Genomic DNA, 20328 nt, shown 5'->3' with positions numbered 1-20328 from the left:
CGTGGTCTTAGATGCATTCTGGTGCATTCTGGCAGCTAGTTATTCACTTCTTTATCAAGAAACTAAGACTAATTGGAGCATCATGATTTGTCATTCAAACCCCTAGTTTGACTCTCCATTAAGGACTTGCTGGTCCTAAAAAAGAATTTGGAAAATTGCTCAAAGTAACACAATCCTACAATCTACGCTTTTCCTTAAAGCTGCAAAACATACAATTGCTAAAATATAGTAACATCAAAGCCCCAAATGGCAAAAAGAACACCAGTAACTATGATATTCTATGAAAATACCTCAGTTATTTATACATTATTTCTGCTTTAGAAATGACTGATGTACAACATCCACTTGCACTGTTTTCTCAAACTATAATTACATCAAAATATGGGATCTGCTTTAAACTATAATTCTATAACATAATACATCAATTCTTTAACACCAATACTAAATAATCTGGGAAATATCAAAACAAACATACAAACTGAACTAAACATTGTAAACATTATTTTTTAAGGGAGTGCGGGTCCAAACCATCAAATACTTATAATTAATGTTAACTATACTGAACTAAATCATGGTAATTAGGAAATACAAATAAATTAGATAGAGAAATGTATTCAAAATAAAAACTGAAACTCAAAACTAAAATTGAAATTATTTCAAAATGTGGTTTTGAGATTATTTTACACAAAAAAGTATTTGACCTACACTACCTTAAAAATCTTTTTTTTTTTCCAGCCAAGACCACTTCAATTTGTTTTTTATCGTCTTCTCACAACTGAGGTCGTGACCACGCTCAATAATGACGATGCCTGCCATTATTTTAACACAAATTTGATCGCAAACTCTTCAGATGTGTTTGTGAAAGTTTAGCGTGGGTCCGCCAGTTTTGGTCTCTAGGGAAGCAAGTCACGCTGACCACGTGGTGCAGACAGAGCCAATCAGACCCGTCGACGCATCCGAAAGCAACTAAAACGTCCCGTCATTGGTCAATTAGGCCGGGAAGACGAGAGATGGCCACGACCATAGAGGAAGCGATCTGCGGAGAAATATAGAAAATAAAGCTAAAATTAGCTGATTTCAGACCATTTTCTAATCCGGAAAGCGATTTGTCCGTAGAGATCAGGTCTTTATTTCCCGGAAAGTACGTTCGGTTTGCTCAAAAACCCGGATTTCCGGGAATTCCCGGAAGACTTTCATCACTGGATCTGGAAAGGAGGAGAATGAAGGTCAGCTGACGGAAGGCGGAGCATCTCTGTGGGAATGAGAGGAGAACCTCTGCTCCCTGGAACCCCCCCCCCCCCCCCCCTTTCCTCTCATGCAGGTGGAGGACTTTAAGTTCTTAGAGGTGGAGAGACGTGTGAAGCAGGCTGGAGGTTTCAGCCTGAGGAACCAGGATGGATCATTGAATCCATCCGAAGATCACATCATGGTGGATGTTCTGGAGATCAGTGCACGTTTGAGAGGAGGAGCAGTGATGATGATGATGAACGGATGCTGAAGGTGGAGCTACCACCGAAGAGGAGGTTGATGGATGAGGAGGATGCAGACAGATGGAGGATTGACTGTGGCGCCCCCTAAAGGAGGCAGCAGGAAGAAAAAACGTGAGAGGAAGAAGAGAAAGGAACATTGACGGGATATAAAGTGCAACAGATGTTAATGCGTAGAACGCAACTTTATTCAAATCAAAATCTACATTTTGAGGGAATAATCTCCCCAAACCGTCCTCTGAAATAATGACGATAGGAGAAAATGTAGACCGAGAGAAAAGTTCATGTTGACGATCTTTATGATGTAAACGGGAAGCTTTACAGGATCTGGTTCTTTTGATCCTGTAACAGTCATGAAAGTTGATCCCACGAGATTAAATCTTTGATCAGATTTAATTCTGAGACGTATCGTAACCCTTGTTCTATCCTAGGCACTTTAACATTGGGAGTGGGGTCATCTAGACCCACTAGACAGTGCTCTGAACCTTTCTTCTTCAATGATTTGTGATCTTCACTGGTGTCCATGGATTACATGAAATCTTTCCACCTTTATCCACCTTTGTCATGGTAGGGAGAACCAATGAGTTATATCATAGGATAGCACACGGGGTAAAGTGAAGAATGCTGAAAAAAAGATGGAGAAAGCCTCAGGAAACATAACTGTTAACAGTTTGTTTCCCTTTGTGGACTTTCAGGATAATAACGTTTTGCAGTAAAGAGTGAAATGAACCGACTGAGAGGCTGAACCATGTTTGTCTTTGAGTTCATGGCTGGAGAAGCTGTCAACGTTTGTTCCAAACAGGAGAAAAAGCCTTTCCTCCTCCGAGGCTCCACGTCATGTCGGGTCCTTCCAAAGCCGATCAGAAAAAGAACCGAACTGAGTCGCATTGTGAGTTTGAACCTGTCCGTTAGGGGGCGCTGTTCCCAAACCAACCAAACCCTGCAGTGAACCGGAACCCGATGAAACATATTTTCTAAATCCTGAACTGTTCTTTCTTTTCCTTAATCTGACTGTTATTACGTCATGATTTTACCCGGGAAACATCAATTAAATCTGTCAGATTGGGGAGGGGGGAGCCCGTTGTTTACCTTCTCTTTCGACCACGTGCTCATGTTGCGGCCGCGCGTGTGTCTTTAGACAACAATCGGCCTCATGGGCGCGCAGCCTCTTCCTCATTGGCTAAGGTCTCAGTGGCCCCGCCTCCTCTCGGTTTGGATTGTTGGCCTGGATATTGTTCTTGTCTCTGATTGGATGGTATTTCTGGAGCAGGCTTTGTAGCTATGCTGCTGCTGCCTTCACGGACACATGGGGTTTATCAGATTACACGTTACTGGTTGTTTACAAACATTGGTTCCTTTTGTAAACAAAGATAAAGTTTTGTATTTTAGAATGAATCATGGCGGACGGAAGCGATCGGGGAAAAGTTTCCCAGCGGGGTCTTTTAGGGACCGTCAACAAATGAACGTGATTTTACATCAAACCCAAGAATAAATGCTTTGCAGTAAGAAAGAAATTACAGTAAAACATCCTTTGATGTTAATGTCTTATTTATTTTGCAATGTTTGTATAAGAAAAATGGTTTCAAGTTAATGTTCTGATATTTGTCAATAGCTTCCAAACCACGTGACCTTCTGATTCCACATAGATGCCGGATGCTGGTGTTATTTAACCACTGAGTGCTGTTTTGCATTGTTGCGTATTGAATTGTCACATTTAATAAAGTTCGTTAAAAAAAACTCTGAGTCTTTAATTTCTGATATGAACAAAGATTAATAAAGATGAAAATCAGAAAAATACTTAACTTAATACCAGCAGAAGTATTTTGTCCGAATAATCTGACAAATGTTAGAAAATGTTTTTGACTTTCGACCGTCGCAAAATGAAGACGATGTTTTCATGTTTTGGTTTCCGGATGTCCCACAGCCCGTGAAGGCAGCAGTGTTTGTGAAAATAAAGCCTCTTTCCTGCACGTTTCCTCCACGTTCGTCCCCTCCAACAGCGGCGACTGACCCACCAAACGCGGGCTGCAGGCGGCGCGGGCGTGCGTGGATTCTTCACCGCATCCCGGACACTCCGGATTCGGGTCCAGACCGGGCCGCAGACGGAACCGATCGGCCTGTGCAGCTGCTGAGGGGCTGGAAGCTGGAGGCGACCAGCATGCACCCCCGCTGAGACCCCTCTCGGACGGGTCTCCTGTCGGCCGACCGCGGGTTCGCTTCACCGGGAAGAACCGGGACAGACGCGGGAGTTCGGGGCGCCTTTCCACCCGCCGCGGGCTGCATTCATGGGACCGTGAAGGAGACCTGTCCGATGAGAGGCGGCCTCCCGCGGGACATAGACGCGTCCTCACCGGGCTGTTGCGGTTCCCGAGGCGGGGAAGGAGCGGAGTTTTTGTGGGGTGAGTGAATCCGGTGACCCGCTGGCGGACGCGCGCAGGTTTCTAAAACTCCGTGTTTGTCAGAGAAAACCGGGTTTTCTGTTGGAATCAGTGTCCGGTTATGTGATGTTCGGTCTGTGCTTCATGTGTGACATGAAACTTGAACCTTCCTGCTCTCAGCCTCAGAAATTCCACAGCAGAATTCCCGGTTCGGCTGGATTCGGCCTAAATATTTCATAACCTGCTGCATAAATCATAAAGGTCAGAACATCCGCCTCAGCGCGGAGATGCGTTCAGGAGCGGACCTGAGTTCAGGAGTGGAGATGCGTTCAGGAACCCGAACGCGGTGGAGCCGCAGTGCTCCACATCACTGGGGGGGGGGGGGGGGGGGGGGGTAAACTGCCACGTGAGCAGGCTACGACACAGCGCATTTCATAACATTCACGCGCACGGAGCGCGCGCGTATGGAGGGACCTGCGAAGCAATGGCTCACGCGCCAGCATCCTGACCGAGCCGGACAGCACTGAGCGCGCGCGCTGTTTTCCCAGCTTCATCAGACGAGTAAAAAGTGACGCAACGCGTGAACAAAAATAGGAACCGAGCCGAAGCGCGCGGCCGACAGAATAACTGAGCGGGCGGTGGTTGGATGGGGGGGAGTGGGGGTGTCACAAAGACCCTTGTCCCGCATCAGCTGCGGTTTCTAAGCAGCGTGTTTGATTTTGGACCGATCAGGAGTGAAAAGGGTGAAAAGAATCTGTCCGGTTCTCTGGACCTCAGATTTGCTGCAATGATCTGACTGAAGATCTGTGCTCAAACTTCAAACGGCTATGGACATAAATAAACTAAAAATGTTGTTTAAAAAACTTTGAACTTCCATCAGTGACTGAAAAACGTTCATTTGTGATGTTGGTTACCAGAAACAGACGCTAGTTTTAAGGAAAAACGACATGAACGTTGTAGAAAAAGACAGTTAGAAATGTAAAAAGATGTGAAATAATATGCAGATGATGTCGATCTCTCCAGTTTAGGCAGAAAAGCTTTGTTCTCTTCCAGCCGCTGCCTTCAGGGGGCGTCACAGAGCATCACCCCATTTGCCTGCAGAGACTTTGGCTTTTCTGACCCAACCCACACTTAGGCTCCAACTCTTCCCGGCTTGGGACAAGCACATGGAAAATAACCTCTGCATAAAAAATAAAAATGAGAATCACACGCTGACCTGGCAAAAAGGAAACCTAAATCATGTTAAAAATCCAAATTAAACGCTGGATTATGAAACAGCTAAGAAAGTCTGAAGACAAACACAAAACCGGAACCGAATAATGAAGCTTTGATGCTGAACGACGAGAAAAACTGAGACTAAAAACCGAAACAACAAACTCAGAAACGGATCCTCGGTGGGAAAACGTTGCAGAAACACAAAGAATTTTCTCCTCAAAACAATCAGAACATTTTGATCTTAAAGAACAAAAAACTGATCTTGTTCATGAACATCCTGAGCGCCCCCCACCCCCTCACCATAAGGTGGTGCGTTCAGGCTACATGGGAAACTCCAAACCACAACACATTTTTGTTACTTGGTGCAGAAAAATGTAAGGATTCTTGTAAAAACGTATTATTTGTTTTTAATCGTTTGTTTTGACATTTGTTGTTTGGTTTGCATTGTGATCATTTTATTTATGAAGAACCACAAACGGAACATCAAGAATGAAATCAAAGATGGCGTTTGGTTTGGTTTGTGGAAAAAATGTTTGTCCTTTTCTTTCATTAATGTTTATAAACGTCAGACTTAATTATCAGAAATTAAAAACTAAAAAAAAAAGAAAGAACTTTTTGGTTTTTACAAAAACCGGATAAACAAACGAAACCGTCTTGAACGCTGCTCTAGAAGACCGTGAATGCACCCTCGGCGCCCATTGGTCAATCTCCGTGTCAATCAGAGCGCGCGCTCCTCCCACACGCTGACGTCCTCTCTCCAAAGTAAGCAGACCAGTCCGTCACGCACACAAAGACAACAAAAGCCGCACTGGTAAAAATGATGCCTGCCAGCTCCCGCAGGACCCGCAGGAAGTTCTGACGCGGTGGGATCACGCGCGGAGCAGCGCGTGCGACGACGACAACCATTCATTTCCCTGACCGCATCACAACAACAACAACAACAAACGTCCCGCTGTCCGTCCGTCAGCACGCGCGTCCCGCCGAGCCGCGGTTCTCCGAGCCTGCTGGTGAGTACAGCAGCTGCAACCCAAAGCTGATCGGAACCGGACGGGGTTCTGCTGGCGTGGTGACTTCACGGTCCGCTCCGGGCTTCGGAAAAAGCATCAAACAACGCGAACAGCTGATGTGCGCTGTTGCTGTGCGGAGACCGAGGAGGAGGAGGGAAAAGTGGATCAGGGGGATTGCGGGCGCGTGTCACGAGACGATAAGCTCGTGCGGACGCGGCTCCGTGGAATCGTCGCTCGTGTTTTGGTCACGAGGGAGCGGGTCTTTGTTTGGACTCTGCGCCGTGCAGCCTCTTTGTCTGCGCCGCTTCACCTGCAGGATCAGCGGTTCTGATCCCAGAACCGAACCGAGCGAGCCAGAAACGAGTGTAAAGATCAAAGAGGCCGCCGCGTTTCCGCTAGAAAAAACAAAATGTTTAATCAAGAAAAAAAAAAGTTGTGGAGGGAGGGAGCTACTGCGCATGACAGGAACCCCATGAGGAAGAGTTCAGGTTTCTCTTCTGTAGACAGTTTCAACCAACACGGTGATCACTGGTGAAGCTCGTGCGCCTGCAGAGTGTTTACCTCTCTCGTGCACGTGCAGACTAAACTGTTCTGATGGGGAGGCGGGATTTATTCCTTTTCATTCAGGGATTAGGGCTGCAGCACCAGTGCCGACTAGGAAGTATCTCTTACCGCCTCCACAGAGCTCCTGCCGGGTCTTTGGAGCGCCTATTGGCTCCTCGGAGCTCCTGCCGGCTCCCTGAGGTCCTGCCGCCTCCCCAGAGCTCCTGCTCAGACAGGAAGCTCCTTTGTTTGTGCTGTGGCTGCTGTCTGGCCGGCTCTTCCTGTTTCAGATTGGAGTCGACCTGGAAGCTTCCAGAGCGGCTGCAGTTGTTCTAACTGTGCTGCAGCCTTTGTGATGAACACAGAGGCTGGTTCAGGACACAGGCATGTCCGTTACTTCCATACTGGAGTACAGATTACTATATACTATAGTATACTAGAGTACAGCATTACTATATATTATGATGTACTATAGCACAACTATACTGTATAGTATAGAATAACTACACTATACTACAGTATAATGTATGTCATTATACTATAGAACACAGTAGGGTCATGGCTCAACACACATGAGGATGTCTTGTTTCAGAACAGAACCAGAACCTTCAGAAAGCAGAACCCAGATGAACAGACAGACGCCGAGGCGTCAGACGGGCCTGAAGGCTCCGATGAGGAAGCTGAACAGGAAGTTCAGTTACTGCCGCTGAAACGTCTTTCTGCTGTTTCTGACACCTTCCTCTAGCATTTCCTCCAGATGGACATTAATAAAGACTGTTAAGATTAAAATCCTTTTCTGAGTATTTCTTTATTCAAGTCGTCGTGAATCCGGTGAAGACGAAGAAAAGGTCGTTGGAAAACGTTTGTAGTCGTTACGTACAGACGACGGTCAGCGGGCCGAAGTCTCCGTTCTGATGCTTCCAGCTCCAAACAAATGAAGTCCTCGTTTCCATGGCAACCACTCCCACCAATCAGGAGTGAGCTTGTCTGAAGGCCACACCCCTACCACTTGAAAGTGGGCTACACCAAATCCTTCAAACATTTTGGACGTGGGGGCCAGCAGGCTCCACCCACCATTATTGAGGCATCTGATTGGTCAGTTCATACATTGATTAACTTGAAAAAAGAGGATTATTAAGTTGGATCAAAGTATCAGATCCAGAAAGGTAGAAGTCTGTGGGATTTTGGCTTCTTGGAGCCACTTCCTGTTTAGAACGCCAGGGGGCGGGGCCACCCAGTCCAGGTCCCATATGCCGTCAGTTGAACCAGAGGAGGTATTGAACATGGAACAAATTAAATCTTGAAAAGCATTTGATGCCTTAAGATACAGCGTTACAGTAAAAAGTCATGCCCCCCCCCCCCCCCCCCCCCCCCCCAACATGAAGCTCCTTTGACTGTTCAGAGGTCAGAGGTCATGAGTCTCCTAAACCCAGTAACAGCTCTCCTACAATCACGAGAATCACAGTCTTGGACGGTCAGAAAACGGACATGGGCCGTTGCCGTGGTTACAGTGTTGTTAAACAGACCAGTGTTCTGGATCCACGCGTTTATCTGACCTGGACATGAAGACGTGGCGCTGGTTTGATTGAACCGCCGCGGTTTTCCCGCCCCGGACACATGTTGACCTGCAGGCCCCCGCATGGATGACATGTGTCTGTTAGGGTCAGACTGTCCGGTACCAAGTGGGTTTGGGTTTAGGCGGCGCCGCGGATGGGCCGCAAACGCTTACCTGAGAGACGATTGTCATGACTGCGCTCAGACGGGAAGTGCAGTCATGCCCATGGGGTCTATAAATAGGACGCACGCCTCTCACCTCTGTGCCCCCCCTCTCTTGCAGGCTTGATTTTCTCCTGTGGCGTCTGTGTGGAGCGTCCCACACACCCACTCCACAACAACGACGGCTTTTGCCTGCATCTTCCAGTGTTTCTTCTGTCAGCAAGTCCAGCAGAGCTGCAACTCTTCCAGTGCCAGCCCTGACGCCTGCGAGGAGCCCCGCCCCACTGACATGGTAAAGATGACCAAGTCCAAGACCTTCCAGGCGTACCTGCCGTCCTGCCACCGCACCTACAGCTGCATCCACTGCCGGGCGCACCTGGCCAACCACGACGAGCTCATCTCAAAGGTACGCCGCCGCTCCGCTCCGCCGGTTCTTCCAGCTTTCCAAGAAGTCTGGATTTGCATGTAGGGTGGGGGTGGGGGTTAAAGCTCTGCTGCCCCGTTTGGGAGGTGAAAAAGGTCTAAAAATACCCCCATCAGCTGAGCCCGGGCTCCAAAGACAAGCGTGATGGAGCAAAACAAGCCAATGTAGGTCAGTGTGACGGCCGCCGCCGCCACCGTGCGCTCAGGGTCCGAACCCTACAGTGACACCAGAACAAGCCGGTTCTGTGAGCCCCCAACACGACCCGGATGAGCCCAAGTCCTCAAACGGGAAACAGGAAGGTCCTTTACGATCAGATTCCTGCTGGAAGCAGCTCCAGTTTTCTGTGTCCCCAGTCATTACAGAGTCAGGACTCGTCAACGAGTCAGGAGTCATTACAGAGTCAGGACTTGGTGCACAGCTTGGTGTTTGAGGTCTGAAGTCTTTTCCTCCATGACGATCAAATGTGCTGAAGCTCAGCTTCTTCCAGCCTTTGTTTGTGGTCCAGCAGCTTCTCCACCTCAGCGAGGAGATTCTTCCTCAAAGGTCATGTCAAAGGTCATGTCAAAGGTCAGGTCTTTGTCTAATGGGACTTGTGATGCGTTCGCTGTCACTGCAGCAGGAATGCTGGGAAACCTGTAGCTCCACGGAGCCTCAAGCTGCTCGTCAGAAGGTCTGAGTTTCCCACGCGGCAGAAATGTGGATCTGACAGACATGATGTTCCAGAACACGGACAGGAAGACAGCAGACCTGTTTGTGCAGAGGGAGGTGTGTTTCCATGGAAACACAGAAATCTGGGATCTTTTTTCTAGAATCAGTCTCAGGTTAACCGTCTAAAATGCATTTTTGTGGAACAGAGACGGATATTTTTGATAAGATTAAAAGTTTTTTTGTATATTTTTTCCAAAAGTTGAACAGTTCTGGTTGGACTGAATGGAGACTGGAGGTGCAACCAGCCCTCTAGTGGTGATCTCTGGAACTGAACTGGCTGCAGTCTTCACCCCCCCCCCCCCCCCCCCCCAACTGCAGAGGAAGTCTAGACCGACGTCTCTGGAAGGGTTCTTGCATCCATCCGGGCCTCAGTGGAGTTCTGGTTCTGGTTCTCCTGAAGGCTTCACTGCGGTGACATTTGTGGACCTCCTGGTCTGCGTTTGCTGCAGAACCATGAACGCAGCGTCTTCAGATGTTTTGGGTTTTTGCGGCGACCTTTATGCCGCAGCGAGCCCTAAAAAAGCTTCTTCCTGTTGCTTCCTATCTGGCTCGCCGGCGGTGGGCGGCGAGCGGCGAGCGGCGGTTCTCAGCATCAACCTCCTAAGCTGATTATGTTACTTAGAAGAAGATGACACCGCCGTCTTTCCACTGACTGCTGCCAAGGCCGCTCGCAGTGTCGGACTTTCTCACCGCTCCTTCTGGGACGACCGAGCTTCCAACCACACTCACTGCAGGTCAGCCCCCCCACCCGCGGTGCTGAGTGTCCACGGCGAGCCAGGAGGCGGGGCTGCGTGCAGATGGAGCGGCCCGAAGCAGAGGATTAACCCGAAGACAGAAGGAAGGCGAGCGGCCTCAGCATCCAGCCAGCCCCCCGATGGCGGACGGAGGAAAAGTCGCCGTCACGGAGCGCCGCGTGGATCATGGGGGGGTGAAAAGCTGCTGGAAGCTTCAGCTTCTGACCTTTAACCCGATCTTTGTAGACAACTCAAAGTCATCCGTTCCATCACCTGATGACCAGAACGCCGTCCAACCGCCGCGCCAGAAAACAGACCGAAACTCCAACTTCAGACCGACTCTTTGATTTGGTCCAAAATGGACGTTTTTGAGCTTCTGACTTTGCTGAGACCGGGTTCTGGGGGTTCGGTTCCTCATCACAGAACAACCGAACCCCCCAGCACCTGGGGGTTGGACGTCTGCTCTTTAAGTCTCCTGAGGATGAGACCTGGTCTGGCGAGACGAGGGTCTGAGGTCCAGTTCAGAAGGCGGGTTTGGGTCTTCAGGGCAACAGTCGGTGTAGGAACCGGACACGTGGGATTGAATTCTGTCTGCTGTGGTGCAGCGTCTGCTCACATGGCTGCAGCTTCATGCTCTCTCTCTCTCTCTTGCAGTCGTTCCAAGGCAGCCAAGGTCGAGCTTACCTGTTCAACTCTGTGTAAGTCTGGGGGCGGCGGGCAGATCCAGAACTGTGTGAAAAGTCAATCTTTAGAGGACAAATCCTAAAACATGAAGAATCAGAATGTTGAAAACTGTTAAACAGATTTGACAAAAATACATTTGGAAATCATTTCAGAATTTCAACAATAAATAAAGATTTCAGAAAATAAAGTGAATATTTTAAGAAATAACTTCTTTAAATGATCAAAAGCTAAACCTAAAAAAGTCCAAGAACAAAGTGAAAATCTGGAGAACTGATGAGCAGAAATCCATAAAATGTTGAAACCTGAAAATGTGGAGACAGGCGTCCGAACATTCGGGGACAGAGTCCGGATCCGACCTCTGAGAAATATTTCCTGAAGATCATCATCCAGAGTCCCAGAGAACCAGAACTGCATGGAGGAGAGTCTGTTGAGACCCCATGCTGACCTGAACCATCTGGTCTTCCTGCAGGGTGAATGTGGGCTGCGGTCCGGCGGAGGAGCGGGTTCTCCTCACAGGTCTGCACGCCGTGGCTGACATCTACTGTGAAAACTGTAAAACCACGCTGGGCTGGAAATACGTGAGTTTCCCTGCAGAACACGGTCCTTCCACACGGATCACGGTGTCTGCTCACGCGTAGAACTGTTCACCGCAGGATCCCAACGCACTTTTGGCCATTATGTTCATGTTTTGGATGGTTTGGTAGTGCAGTCGGTTGAAAAAAGTTAAAAGAAGGACCTTGACCAATATATTCATCCATAATACCAATATATTTAGAGTACAGTGTAGACGTTTGGGGAAATACTTCTGGAGGCATCTGATTGGTCAATCTATAACTTGAAGGACAGTTTCTGATTCTTTTTCCTGAGTTTGTAGTTCATAAAAAAATTCTCCTGAAAAACATCCGATTTGTTTGACTAAAGCAACAGTTCGGCATGACTCAACAGTTCTTTATATCATCATTCTACGCAAACGATGACGCCCGACGAGGCGCAAGCGACGTTAAGAAATTACTGGACGAGTTGTCAGGCATTGCTTACGTAACATCTTTGATTGTAGAAAGAAACACTGTGTACGTATTAGCGCGAGGGCGTTAGTGTGAACGCGTTAGTGTAAACACATTAGCCTGAACGCGTTAGCGCGAGGGCGTTAGTGTGAACGCATTAGTGTAAACGCATTAGCCTGAACGCGTTAGCGCGAGGGCATTAGCCTGAACACATTAGTGTGAACGCATTAGCCTGAACGCATTAGTGCGAGGGCGTTAGTGTGAACGCGTTAGTGTAAACACATTAGCCTGAACGCATTAGCGCGAGGGCATTAGCCTGAACGCATTAGCCTGAACGCATTAGCGCGAGGGCGTTAGTGTGAACGCGTTAGTGTAAACACATTAGCCTGAACGCATTAGCGCGAGGGCATTAGCCTGAACGCATTAGTGTGAACGCATTAGCCTGAACGCATTAGCGCGAGGGCGTTAGTGTGAACGCGTTAGCTTGAACGCGTTAGCGCGAGGGCATTAGTGTAAACCCATTAGCCTGAACGCGTTAGCGCAAGGACATTAATGTAAACGCATTAGTGTGAACGCATTAGCCTGAACGCATTAGTGCGAGGGCGTTAGTGTGAACGCGTTAGCCTGAACGCGTTAGCGCGAGAGCATTAGTGTAAACCCATTAGCCTGAACGCGTTAGCGCAAGGGCATTAATGTAAACGCATTAGTGTGAACGCATTAGCCTGAACGCATTAGTGCGAGGGCGTTAGCCTGAACGCGTTAGCGCGAGGGCATTAGTGTAAACCCATTAGCCTGAATGCATAAGCGCGAGGGCATTAATCTAAACGCATTAGTGTGAACGCATTAGCCTGAACGCGTTAGTGCGAGGGGCGTTAGTGTGAACGCGTTAGCCTGAACGCTTTAGCGCGAGGGCATTAGCCTGAACGCATTACTGTGAACGCATTAGCCTGAACGCATTAGCGCGAGGGCATTAGCCTGAACGCATTAGTGTGAACGCATTAGCCTGAACGCATTAGCGCGAGGGCGTTAGTGTGAACGCGTTAGTGTAAACACATTAGCCTGAATGCGTTAGCGCGAGGGCGTTAGTGTGAACGCGTTAGCTTGAACGCGTTAGCGCGAGGGCATTAGTGTAAACCCATTAGCCTGAACGCGTTAGCGCAAGGGCATTAATGTAAACGCATTAGTGTGAACGCATTAGCCTGAACGCATTAGCGCGAGGGCGTTAGTGTGAATGCGTTAGCCTGAACGCGTTAGCGCGAGGGCATTAGTGTAAACCCATTAGCCTGAACGCGTTAGCGCAAGGGCTTTAATGTAAACGCATTATTGTGAACGCATTAGCCTGAACGCGTTAGCGCAAGGGCATTAATGTAAATGCATTAGTGTGAACGCATTAGCCTGAACGCATTAGTGCGAGGGCGTTAGTGTGAACGCGTTAGTCTGAACGCGTTAGCGCGAGGGCATTAACCTGAACACATTAGTGTGAACGCATTAGCCTGAACGCATTAGTGCGAGGGCGTTAGTGTGAACGCGTTAGTGTAAACACATTAGCCTGAACGCATTAGCGCGAGGGCATTAGCCTGAACGCATTAGTGTGAACGCATTAGCCTGAACGCATTAGCGCGAGAGCGTTAGTGTGAACGCGTTAGTGTAAACACATTAGCCTGAACGCATTAGCGCGAGGGCATTAGCCTGAACGCATTAGTGTGAACGCATTAGCCTGAACGCATTAGCGCGAGGGCGTTAGTGTGAACGCGTTAGCTTGAACGCGTTAGCGCGAGGGCATTAGTGTAAACCCATTAGCCTGAACGCGTTAGCGCAAGGACATTAATGTAAACGCATTAGTGTGAACGCATTAGCCTGAACGCATTAGTGCGAGGGCGTTAGTGTGAACGCGTTAGCCTGAACGCGTTAGCGCGAGAGCATTAGTGTAAACCCATTAGCCTGAACGCGTTAGCGCAAGGGCATTAATGTAAACGCATTAGTGTGAACGCATTAGCCTGAACGCATTAGTGCGAGGGCGTTAGCCTGAACGCGTTAGCGCGAGGGCATTAGTGTAAACCCATTAGCCTGAATGCATTAGCGCGAGGGCATTAATCTAAACGCATTAGTGTGAACGCATTAGCCTGAACGCGTTAGCGCGAGGGCATTAGTGTAAACCCATTAGCCTGAACGCGTTAGCGCAAGGGCATTAATGTAAACGCATTATTGTGAACGCATTAGCCTGAACGCGTTAGTGTAAACACATTAGCCTGAAAGCGTTAGCGCGAGGGCGTTAGTGTGAACGTGTTAGTGTAAACACATTAGCCTGAACGCGTTAGCGCGAGGGCGTTAGTGTGAACGCGTTAGTGTAAACACATTAGCCTGAACGCATTAGCGCGAGGGCGTTAGTGTGAACGCGTTAGCTTGAACGCGTTAGCGCGAGGGCATTAGTGTAAACCCATTAGCCTGAACGCGTTAGCGCAAGGGCATTAATGTAAATGCATTAGTGTGAACGCATTAGCCTGAACGCATTAGCGCGAGGGCATTAGCCTGAACGCATTAGTGTGAACGCATTAGCCTGAACGCATTAGCGCGAGGGCGTTAGTGTGAACGCGTTAGTGTAAACACATTAGCCTGAACGCATTAGCCTGAACGCATTAGTGTGAACGCGTTAGCTTGAACGCGTTAGCGCGAGGGCATTAGTGTAAACCCATTAGCCTGAACGCGTTAGCGCAAGGGCATTAATGTAAACGCATTAGTGTGAACGCATTAGCCTGAATGCATAAGTGCGAGGGCGTTAGTGTGAACGCGTTAGCCTGAACGCGTTAGCGCGAGGGCATTAGTGTAAACCCATTAGCCTGAACGCGTTAGCGCAAGGGCATTAATGTAAACGCATTAGTGTGAACGCATTAGCCTGAACGCATTAGTGCGAGGGCGTTATTGTGAACGCGTTAGCCTGAACGCGTTAGCGCGAGGGCATTAGTGTAAACCCATTAGCCTGAACGCATTAGTGCGAGGGCGTTAGTGTGAACGCGTTAGCCTGAACGCGTTAGCGCGAGAGCATTAGTGTAAACCCATTAGCCTGAACGCGTTAGCGCAAGGGCATTAATGTAAACGCATTAGTGTGAACGCATTAGCCTGAACGCATTAGCGCGAGGGCATTAGCCTGAACGCATTAGTGTGAACGCATTAGCCTGAACGCATTAGCGCGAGGGCGTTAGTGTGAACGCATTAGCCTGAACGCATTAGCGCGAGGGCGTTAGTGTGAACGCGTTAGCTTGAACGCGTTAGCGCGAGGGCATTAGTGTAAACCCATTAGCCTGAACGCGTTAGCGCAAGGACATTAATGTAAACGCATTAGTGTGAACGCATTAGCCTGAACGCATTAGTGCGAGGGCGTTAGTGTGAACGCGTTACCCTGAACGCGTTAGCGCGAGAGCATTAGTGTAAACCCATTAGCCTGAACGCGTTAGCGCAAGGGCATTAATGTAAACGCATTAGTGTGAACGCATTAGCCTGAACGCATTAGTGCGAGGGCGTTAGCCTGAACGCGTTAGCGCGAGGGCATTAGTGTAAACCCATTAGCCTGAATGCATTAGCGCGAGGGCATTAATCTAAACGCATTAGTGTGAACGCATTAGCCTGAACGCGTTAGTGCGAGGGGCGTTAGTGTGAACGCGTTAGCCTGAACGCGTTAGCGCGAGGGCATTAGCCTGAACGCATTACTGTGAACGCATTAGCCTGAACGCATTAGCGCGAGGGCATTAGCCTGAACGCATTAGTGTGAACGCATTAGCCTGAACGCATTAGCGCGAGGGCGTTAGTGTGAACGCGTTAGTGTAAACACATTAGCCTGAACGCGTTTGCGCGAGGGCGTTAGTGTGAACGCGTTAGCTTGAACGCGTTAGCGCGAGGGCATTAGTGTAAACCCATTAGCCTGAACGCGTTAGCGCAAGGGCATTAATGTAAACGCATTAGTGTGAACGCATTAGCCTGAACGCATTAGTGCGAGGGCGTTAGTGTGAATGCGTTAGCCTGAACGCGTTAGCGCGAGGGCATTAGTGTAAACCCATTAGCCTGAACGCGTTAGCGCAAGGGCTTTAATGTAAACGCATTATTGTGAACGCATTAGCCTGAACGCATTAGTGCGAGGGCGTTAATGTGAACGCGTTAGCCTGAACGCGTTAGCGCGAGGGCATTAGTGTAAACCCATTAGCCTGAACTCATTAGCGCGAGGGCATTAATCTAAACGCATTAGTGTGAACGCATTAGCCTGAACGCGTTAGTGCGAGGGGCGTTAGTGTGAACGCGTTAGCCTGAACGCGTTAGCGCGAGGGCATTAATCTAAACGCATTAGTGTGAACGCATTAGCCTGAACGCGTTAGTGTAAACACATTAGCCTGAAAGCGTTAGCGCGAGGGCGTTAGTGTGAACGTGTTAGTTCAAACACATTAGCCTGAACGCGTTAGCGCGAGGGCGTTAGTGTGAACGCGTTAGTGTAAACACATTAGCCTGAACGCATTAGCGCGAGGGCGTTAGTGTGAACGCGTTAGCTTGAACGCGTTAGCGCGAGGGCATTAGTGTAAACCCATTAGCCTGAACGCGTTAGCGCAAGGGCATTAATGTAAATGCATTAGTGTGAACGCATTAGCCTGAACGCATTAGTGCGAGGGCGTTAGTGTGAACGCGTTAGTCTGAACGCGTTAGCGCGAGGGCATTAACCTGAACACATTAGTGTGAACGCATTAGCCTGAACGCATTAGTGCGAGGGCGTTAGTGTGAACGCGTTAGTGTAAACACATTAGCCTGAACGCATTAGCGCGAGGGCATTAGCCTGAACGCATTAGTGTGAACGCATTAGCCTGAACGCATTAGCGCGAGAGCGTTAGTGTGAACCCGGCGAGTTAGCGTTCAGGCTAACTCGTTAGCGCGAGGCCGTTAGCGTGAATAGGTTAGTGTAAGGTTGTTAGCGTAAACGAATACTATCTGTGAATCCTCTTCAGGAGAATCTAAAGCTGTATTTGATGACAAGAGTCCTGGTCACGTGATCTGGGGGGGTTGGTTGAGGTAAGGGGGGTGTCTGTTGTGTGGGGTGATGCTGACCCGGGTCTCTGCCCCCCCAGGAGCACGCCTTTGAGAGCAGTCAGAAGTACAAGGAGGGGAAGTTCATCATCGAGCTGGCTCACATGATCAAGGACAACGGCTGGGAGTGACGCCCACTTCCAGTTTGTGGAACTGTACACCCCCACCCACACTTTCCAGGTTCATGATGAGGACAGCCATGAACCTGCACACCCCCCTCCTTCACGTGCACACCCCTACGTTCTCATGGTGGAGACGGTCAGAGCGTTTGAGAGGGGAGCCCAGCAGCTGAGGAGCACTCTGACACCCCCCCCGACCATCTGAGTGTGGGGGGGGGGGGGGGTTTAGAGCTTTCTGCTGGTGTTTGGGGGTGTGGTCTCAGATGTTACTGGTTAAGCTTCTCTCTGCTAACCAGTGATGGGGGGGTTGAGAGGGGGGGTCTATTGTAATGTAGCAGAAATGTTTTCATTTATTAGGGGTGGGGTCGATGAGTTTTGGGGGTTTTATCTTCCTTTGGTTCCTTTCTGCACCAATACTCATCGTTTGAAAGAGATGGCTTTATACAGACATATATACATAAATACACACACACATATATATATATATATATAGATATCTATGGATATAAATATACATATAGAAGTATTTGTAGTGTTTTGCTGATTGCGATTGTGGCTGGCCCCATTTTGCAGAAGCACCAGAGGAGAACATCCGTGTCCACATGAACATGATGATGACATCATCACATCCATGACGTGGGGACCTTTGCCGTCGTGCACATGCGTGTACATGCATCTGGGGTGTGTGCATACTTGAACGACTGCTTTGTTTGCACTTTGAGGAGGCCTGCGGTCCATCTGGGTTTGAGGGGAGGGGCTTGTGCAGGAGGGGTCACTGTTTTTTGGGTGGGGGGAGCAGGTTGGGTTTTTTTTGGCGGTCTGTTGGAAACCTCTAAGCCAAATGGATCCAGTGCCTCTTCAAAACACAAATGCCCCCCACCCCACCCCCGTTTCTTGTGGGTTGTTGTGCAGCGCATAACTACAGTTGTGTCTCCCCTCCCCCTTTAAAGCTCCGCCCCCTGAGGGTTATATTTTCTACTGGAGGTCAAATGTATTTAAAGGGATTGAACTGTGACCGCAGGTGAGGGTGGGCGGGGCTGCAGTGATTGATTACTTTGCCGGCGAGGTCAGTCACGTCACACGACCTTTTTTGGTTAAACAAAGACAATGCAAACCCTTCTTAGCTACTTGAAGACGTGCGTACGGCGGCGGCAGAGGCGCCTCGCCGCCTCCGTCACACATTTAAGGTTTTATACAGATTTCTACGGCTTACGTTTGTTTCCCAAGTAGAAGCACTTTTGTTCACTGTAGCTCCGTGCGTGTGCACGTGTGTGTGCACGTGTGTGTGTGAGCGCTCACAGTGAATGTTTCCTCCCGCGTTCCTCCGTGGCGGTTTTCGGCTCTGAATCCTTCGCGCTCCTTTTGGTTTGTTAGCTTCCGGAGCGTGTGTGCGGGGGGGGGGGGCGGTCCGGGGTCGGTGCCCGGGGCCGGTGCCCGGGGCCCTGCTGATCTTTGTAGACTTTCAGGGCGAGCTGGTATCTCCCATCATGTTGCAGGGGGGGCTTTCACCCCCGCAGGGTGGGGGTGACGCGGCCGCGGTGAAGGTCCACTGTATCTGACCACACCGGCAGTCCATGTCTGATTGTATCTCCAAACATGCATGCCGGATTTCACCCAAACAACCATGATTGTAGAGTTTGCCTTCTGATACCCCCATCCCCCAAAAAGAGTCAGACCAGCCTAGGGAGCCTCACCAGGCTGCAGGGGCCCTCACCAGGCTGCAGGGGCCTTCACCTGGCTGCAGGGGCCCTTAGCAGGCTGCAGGGGCCCTCAGCAGGATGCAGGGGCCTTCACCTGGCTGCAGGGGCCTTCACCTGGCTGCAGGGGCCCTCAGGAGGCTGCAGGGGCCCTCACCTGGCTGCAGGGGCCCTCACCAGGCTGCAGGGGCCTTCACCTGGCTGCAGGGGCCCTTAGCAGGCTGCAGGGGCCTTCACCTGGCTGCAGGGGCCTTCACCTGGCTGCAGGGGCCCTCAGGAGGCTGCAGGGGCCCTCACCTGGCTGCAGGGGCCCTCAGCTGGCTGCAGGGGCCTATAGCAGGCTGCAGGGGCCTTCACCTGGCTGCAGGGGCCTTTAGCAGGCTGCAGGGGCCCTCAGCAGGCTGCAGGGGCCCTCAGCAGGCTGCAGGGGCCTTCACCAGGCTGCAGGGGCCTTCACCTGGCTGCAGGGGCCTTCACCAGGCTGCAGGGGCCTTCACCTGGCTGCAGGGGCCTTCACCTGGCTGCAGGGGCCCTCAGCAGGCTGCAGGGGCCCTCACCTGGCTGCAGGGGCCCTCACCTGGCTGCAGGGGCCCTCACCTGGCTGCAGGGGCCTTCACTTGGCTGCAGGGGCCCTCACCTGGCTGCAGGGGCCCTCACCTGGCTGCAGGGGCCTTCACTTGGCTGCAGGGGCCTTTAGCAGGCTGCAGGGGCCCTCAGCAGGCTGCAGGGGCCCTCACCTGGCTGCAGGGGCCTTCAGCAGGCTGCAGGGGCCTTCATCTGGCTGCAGGGGCCCTCACCAGGCTGCAGGGGCCCTCACCAGGCTGCAGGGGCCCTCACCAGGCTGCAGGGGCCTTCACCCCTCAGCAGGCTGCAGGGGCTTTGATGAGACTCCCGATGGTCACTAAATCTGGACGTTCAAGCTGTTACACGCCGGTTTGCCCACACCGACCTCCACGGCGGCGCCGGTTCCTCCATGTTTTTCCCGTTCGATCCGTCAGAGCTGAAGCCACAGCCGCCACCGTGTCACTGCGTACCAAATGAAAAAAACCAGGCTCCGGCGAGCGCGGGCGCCTGACCAAAACCCGGAGAATGTGGTTTCTGAACTGATCCCGGCAGCCCGGAGGACAGATGTAGAAACTCGCTGCTGACAACGTTTACGGTTCCTGTTCTGTCTCCGGTGACGCCGGCGAGCGACGCTTGAGCCGTTTCAAAGCAGAGCGTCTGTCGGAGGCGGGAACGTTCTGAGGCCTGTGAAACTTTGCTTTAAGGTCTACCGCATGTTGTATTTATAAAGGCTGGATGTGGTGCCTGTTTTTCTTTCTCTCCTGAGTTTACAGATGAATTCTATTTGCTTTTCTTGAACTCCACGGCTTTGCATTGAGTCTTAGGACAGCCGCGTCACTCGTCTGTTTTCACTCTAATGTAAACTATCAGATATCACAATAAATTTTCAGTGGCATCCAGTCGTTGGTCGTCTTTTCTTCTAGATCTTTTTGATAGTGATGTCACACTTTCAAGAAAAGCAGATAAAAACATTTAGACATCTGTTGA

General features: G+C 50.2%; 1 protein-coding gene across 4 annotated transcripts; it reads left to right on the top strand.

Annotated features, from left to right (window-relative positions):
• Positions 1-3458: 3458 nt before the first annotated feature.
• Positions 3459-20236, top strand: ypelc (yippee-like c). 4 transcript variants are annotated; one of them, XM_023958065.1, is made up of 5 exons: positions 3459-3886; positions 8468-8752; positions 10867-10910; positions 11366-11474; positions 17003-20236. In XM_023958065.1, exons 2-5 carry the CDS (start codon positions 8636-8638, stop codon positions 17090-17092), a joined length of 360 nt encoding a protein of 119 aa, XP_023813833.1. In that variant the 5' UTR covers positions 3459-3886; positions 8468-8635; the 3' UTR covers positions 17093-20236. The 4 variants fall into 4 exon arrangements, with proteins under 4 accessions (XP_023813833.1, XP_023813834.1, NP_001188433.1 ...); XM_023958066.1 differs by lacking the exon at positions 3459-3886 and adding an exon at positions 4376-6087; NM_001201504.1 differs by lacking the exon at positions 3459-3886 and having other exon boundaries at positions 8593-8752; positions 17003-17154.
• Positions 20237-20328: the final 92 nt, after the last annotated feature.

Source organism: Oryzias latipes, chromosome 9 (genome assembly GCF_002234675.1).
Source record: "Oryzias latipes chromosome 9, ASM223467v1".
Taxonomy (NCBI): domain Eukaryota; kingdom Metazoa; phylum Chordata; class Actinopteri; order Beloniformes; family Adrianichthyidae; genus Oryzias; species Oryzias latipes.
The sequence above is the reverse complement of the archived record's forward strand: the minus strand, read 5'-3'. Positions and strand labels throughout refer to the sequence as shown.

Excerpts from the sequence above, each read along its gene's own strand:
- ypelc (XM_023958064.1), top strand. The coding sequence starts at position 10,571 with ATGGACGTTTTTGAGCTTCTGACTTTGCTGAGACCGGGTTCTGGGGGT. Across the intron at positions 10,911-11,365 it reads GCTTACCTGTTCAACTCTGT|GGTGAATGTGGGCTGCGGTC; the intron begins GTAAGTCTGGGG and ends GTCTTCCTGCAG. Across the intron at positions 11,475-17,002 it reads CCACGCTGGGCTGGAAATAC|GAGCACGCCTTTGAGAGCAG; the intron begins GTGAGTTTCCCT and ends CTGCCCCCCCAG.